We start from the raw sequence: 4,288 nt of genomic DNA on the forward strand, positions 1-4,288 counted from the left end.
GATGCACTGCACAGATGCTCTTTATCCTTGACCTTAGACCTTACAGCAATCAAGAAGAAACTGGCTGAGCCAATAAGGTACCACCAGCATGAAGAGCAAAACGCACAGTACTGTACACCAGGGGAGGCTGCTGAGGGGAGGACAGCTCATAATAATGGCTGGAATGGAGCGAATGGAATGGCAGCAAACCATGTATTTGATAAAATTCCACCAATTCCGCTCCAGCCATTACCACAAGCCTGTCCTCCCCAATTAAGGTGCCACCAACCTCCAGTGCAATAGAGACATCTGTCAGTGATCTCATGATCCAGTAGGGATCATGAGATCACTGACAGATGTCTGTGTTGGGCTACCGCTCTTCTGCATCCCAAACAATCGGACAGGTGTGTGGACCTCTCTTTATCCCATGATAATGCATGGAGTGGAAATAATGAATGAATGAATGATGGATGATAAATAATGTATGCCTAATACGATTTGACTACAACTTCCACTAGCCCCATAGGTTTGGTTGGCATTTCCTGGTCAGGAGGGCAGCCATATTTGATTCGATTATCTTGGCTCGGAGTAGTTAGCTAGCCAGTTGCAGTTGTTCTGAAAAAAAGATATATTACACAGATTTTCCACGACAAAGGATAGCAATATTTTAAAGAATAACTGCTTAACCCAACCGTGCTTAGTCAACGATGAATCCCGAATAGTAAGTAACACTGTTGGTTAATGATGACAGCCTGTTTTTTTATGCTAGATAACGTTAGTCCGTTAACTTACCTGGATGGTTTACATCAAATAAGATACTTGTTTTGTCTTCTATGCAAATATGAGATCGATGACATAAGGTATGTTCTGTATCAACCCCGCTCTAGACATGTTTTATATTGAATGTTAGTAGGCGTGTTAGGGCTTGTTTTTATGTTCTTAGCTACGTTCAAACGCCAGCTAGCATGAATGCTAGCTAGCTACCCATAGGCTAACTAACTAGCTATTATCAGCTGGAAGCCAATTTAGCTAGCTAGTATCAGCTGGCTAGCTAAGTAACGTTAGCTAAATTAGCTAGTTAAAACGTCAACTGCTTCGTTGACTTTTTCAAATATGGACATGTGTAAAAAGTCAGCTGACCAATTTAACTTTAATTGCCCAATAATATAGCTAAATCTCGTTAACTATGTCAGTTGAAATCCAAGGCTACTTTGATTATTGTGTGAAACAAATACAGTACATTTATTATAGGTCCCGTGTGGCTCAGTTGGTAGAGCATGGCGCTTGCAACGCCAGGGTTGTGGGTTCATTCCCCACGGGGGGACCAGAATGAATATGTATGAACTTTCCAATTTGTAAGTCGCTCTGGATAAGAGCGTCTGCTAAATGACTTAAATGTAAAATGTAAATGTAAATTTATTGACTGACTTTTGTCACTATAGTAGACAGAACTAACTACTGTGACAATTTGTTGCCTTGTGGTTTTTGACTTTCAACAAATAACGAATAATATATAGTAATATCTCCATGACAGTGGAATTGACATTTATTTAACCTGTGAAATATCTACTCTCCTTTCAGTGATTATTTATTCAAGCTGCTTCTGATTGGCGACTCTGGTGTTGGAAAGTCTTGCCTCCTCCTCCGATTTGCAGTAAGTAACTTTCCTCTGTCTAGGTGGATTTTTGCCATGTTGATATTTTGAAGAATAATAGTTTGACATCCCAGGAACTTTACTGTACACTGAGCACCCATAGGAATTTTCTGTTTTTCTTATTTTCTCTTCAGGATGACACATACACAGAGAGCTATATTAGCACTATTGGAGTGGACTTCAAAATTAGGACCATAGAGTTAGATGGGAAGACCATCAAACTTCAGATTGTGAGTACCTGTGGCTGACATGACTTGATTGAGTCACAAGAACGGCAGAAGTGGAACATGGTGTTGGGTCTGACTTTGCTCTCATTGGCCCACAGTGGGACACAGCTGGACAGGAACGGTTCCGGACAATTACATCCAGTTACTACAGAGGAGCGCATGGCATTATTGTAGTGTACGATGTCACAGACCAGGTCAGTCCATCCCTTGTTCGCTTTACATTTTCTCCATAACAAGTTTACATAGCAGATAACCTTGTTCTCAAGCCTGTGTAAGTTAAGTGTTTCAGTGTATCTGGTTACGCTGCCTATTGCATCGGTTGTTGAGTTATCAACAGTTGTCTCCTCTCCTGTCACACCCCAGGAATCCTTCAATAACGTGAAACAGTGGCTACAGGAGATTGACCGTTACGCCAGTGAAAACGTGAACAAGCTGTTAGTAGGCAACAAATGTGACCTGACGACAAAGAAAGTGGTGGACTACACGACGGCCAAGGTAACGCTCTACCTGGTTACGGAATGAAAAATAACTATCTTTTTTGTTGTTGCATTTTTCAGTTGAATCTTTTCTCTCTCCCGTTCTGTCCCCCACTCTTTTCTCGTCTCTTTGCCTCTTTCCTGGTGTGTATATGCCTCTCCCCTACTGACACCTTACTGTTGCCTCTCTCTCTTACTCACCCTGTCTTTTTTTTTTCTTCCTCCCTCAGGAATTTGCTGACAATTTAGGGATCCCCTTCTTGGAAGCTAGCGCCAAGAGCGCCACCAACGTGGAGCAGGCCTTCATGACCATGGCAGCTGAGATCAAGAAGAGAATGGGCCCTGGGGCCACAGCCGGAGGCTCGGAGAAGTCCAACGTCAAGATCCAGAGCACGCCAGTCAAGACATCCTCTGGAGGCTGCTGCTGAGGACCCTCAGCCCCCCAAACGCCATCCACTCAGACCCCTATCTACCAATCTCAAAAGTTACCTTGCTCCACAGGGATAGGGAGAGAGAAATATGGCGAGAGTGACAGAGAGGGAAGACTGAGTGGCCTGGATTGTGTGTGCAGTTGCAATACCTGAAATATGTCCCCCCACCCCTAACAAGGTCAGCAATAGGATGGTAAGCCCATCCACACCCACAGAAACACACTAACATAATGTGGGATATTTTTACATATTACCAAAACATATACCTATCCAGAATAAGATGTGGCAACTTATCCAGACATTTTTAAGCAAGGTGATGAATATGAATAAACCTTGCCCGACTCTTTACTCCAGGTCTGGTAGTTAATAATACATTTTTCTACGATGGTTGTGTTCTCCTTATTTCACTGTGGATCTCAGCATGACTTTGGCCTGATCTCCTCAGAAGCTGAATTAGGAAGCACTCCCAATAAAGCACATTATACATGTCGGCAGAACTGATTACTTTACCCACAATGCATCTCTAATGCAGTCATCATGACTTAGCACATATGCTCACTGTAATCAACCCAAATTATTTAGAGGAAATATCATTCAATGTCACGTGGTCTAACTTCATAATGTTGCCCCAAATAATGTGCCAGTGGCTTTATGGCAGGATGTGTGTGTATACATATATATGATATGCCCTTGGCACACTGCGTTGTTGGCATGTCCTTCCAGCCCTAAAGACCTTTTGTATGCCCAAGCTCTTATCTCTTATTTGGGTTTATTCTAATGCATTTTGTATGATACTAACATTAGTTAACATTCCTGTACAGACAGTAATTGTTCTGCTGACATACATAATAGCGCATGGAGACGTGCTACATTGAAAGTGTCAATGACATTTTTCCTCCGCCAGTGTCTCAACCAACAGCACAACAAAGTTTCACCAAACGATTAAAGAATTCTACCAACTGTATATATTTATACATATATGTAAGAACTGATTAGCTAAGCCTGTAGAGAAGCAAGTTAAATATATATGACATCATGAAAAGTAGCTGAACATTTTCATTTCGGCATGTGATTTGTGGCTGAGGACTTGACATTTTTGTGGCACAATGTCTATTAAACAATGAAGGAGATCTTTAATAAACCTTTGTCTTATTGGAATTCTTTCCTGATAGTTACACCAGTTCTGCATGCACATTTCACACTGAAATAGGCCTAGTCTCTGAAATGTGACAGACTTTGTGCTCCTGTCTCATAAGCTGAACGGTATGATCTTTGGCCCAGATTTCATTGTCTCCAGTAAAGGGTGCAGTTGTGCTGAACTTGAGACTTCCATACCCTAACCCTTACCTGACCTTAACCTAAAATTCGACTTCAATGGGGTGACGTCAGTTGGACGTCCCAAGGATCACGTTTAGACTTTTCCTCTCTTTTACCCAGCTCAACTACCTTTTTGTGCCCACCGGGGCCAAAACACAATATCTTACTTTTGAGTCTGTCCAGCAACAAGTGTACATTACAGTT

At 42.0% G+C, this 4,288-nt stretch overlaps 1 protein-coding gene across 1 annotated transcript; it reads left to right on the top strand.

Annotated features, from left to right (window-relative positions):
- The first annotated feature begins 485 nt into the window (after positions 1–485).
- On the top strand, positions 486–3,908 carry LOC139567497 (ras-related protein ORAB-1). The gene is made up of 6 exons (XM_071388814.1): positions 486–700; positions 1,561–1,633; positions 1,768–1,863; positions 1,959–2,054; positions 2,224–2,355; positions 2,567–3,908. The coding sequence occupies exons 1-6, from the start codon at positions 687–689 to the stop codon at positions 2,762–2,764; spliced, it is 609 nt and encodes a 202-aa protein (XP_071244915.1). The 5' UTR covers positions 486–686; the 3' UTR covers positions 2,765–3,908.
- The last annotated feature ends 380 nt before the right edge of the window (positions 3,909–4,288 follow it).

This window comes from Salvelinus alpinus, chromosome 2, assembly GCF_045679555.1.
Source record: "Salvelinus alpinus chromosome 2, SLU_Salpinus.1, whole genome shotgun sequence".
Classification (NCBI taxonomy): domain Eukaryota; kingdom Metazoa; phylum Chordata; class Actinopteri; order Salmoniformes; family Salmonidae; genus Salvelinus; species Salvelinus alpinus.

Coding starts and splice junctions, on each gene's coding strand:
- LOC139567497 (XM_071388814.1), top strand. Junction 1,634..1,767: donor GCCTCCTCCTCCGATTTGCA/GTAAGTAACTTT, acceptor TTTTCTCTTCAG/GATGACACATACACAGAGAG. Junction 2,055..2,223: donor TGTACGATGTCACAGACCAG/GTCAGTCCATCC, acceptor GTCACACCCCAG/GAATCCTTCAATAACGTGAA.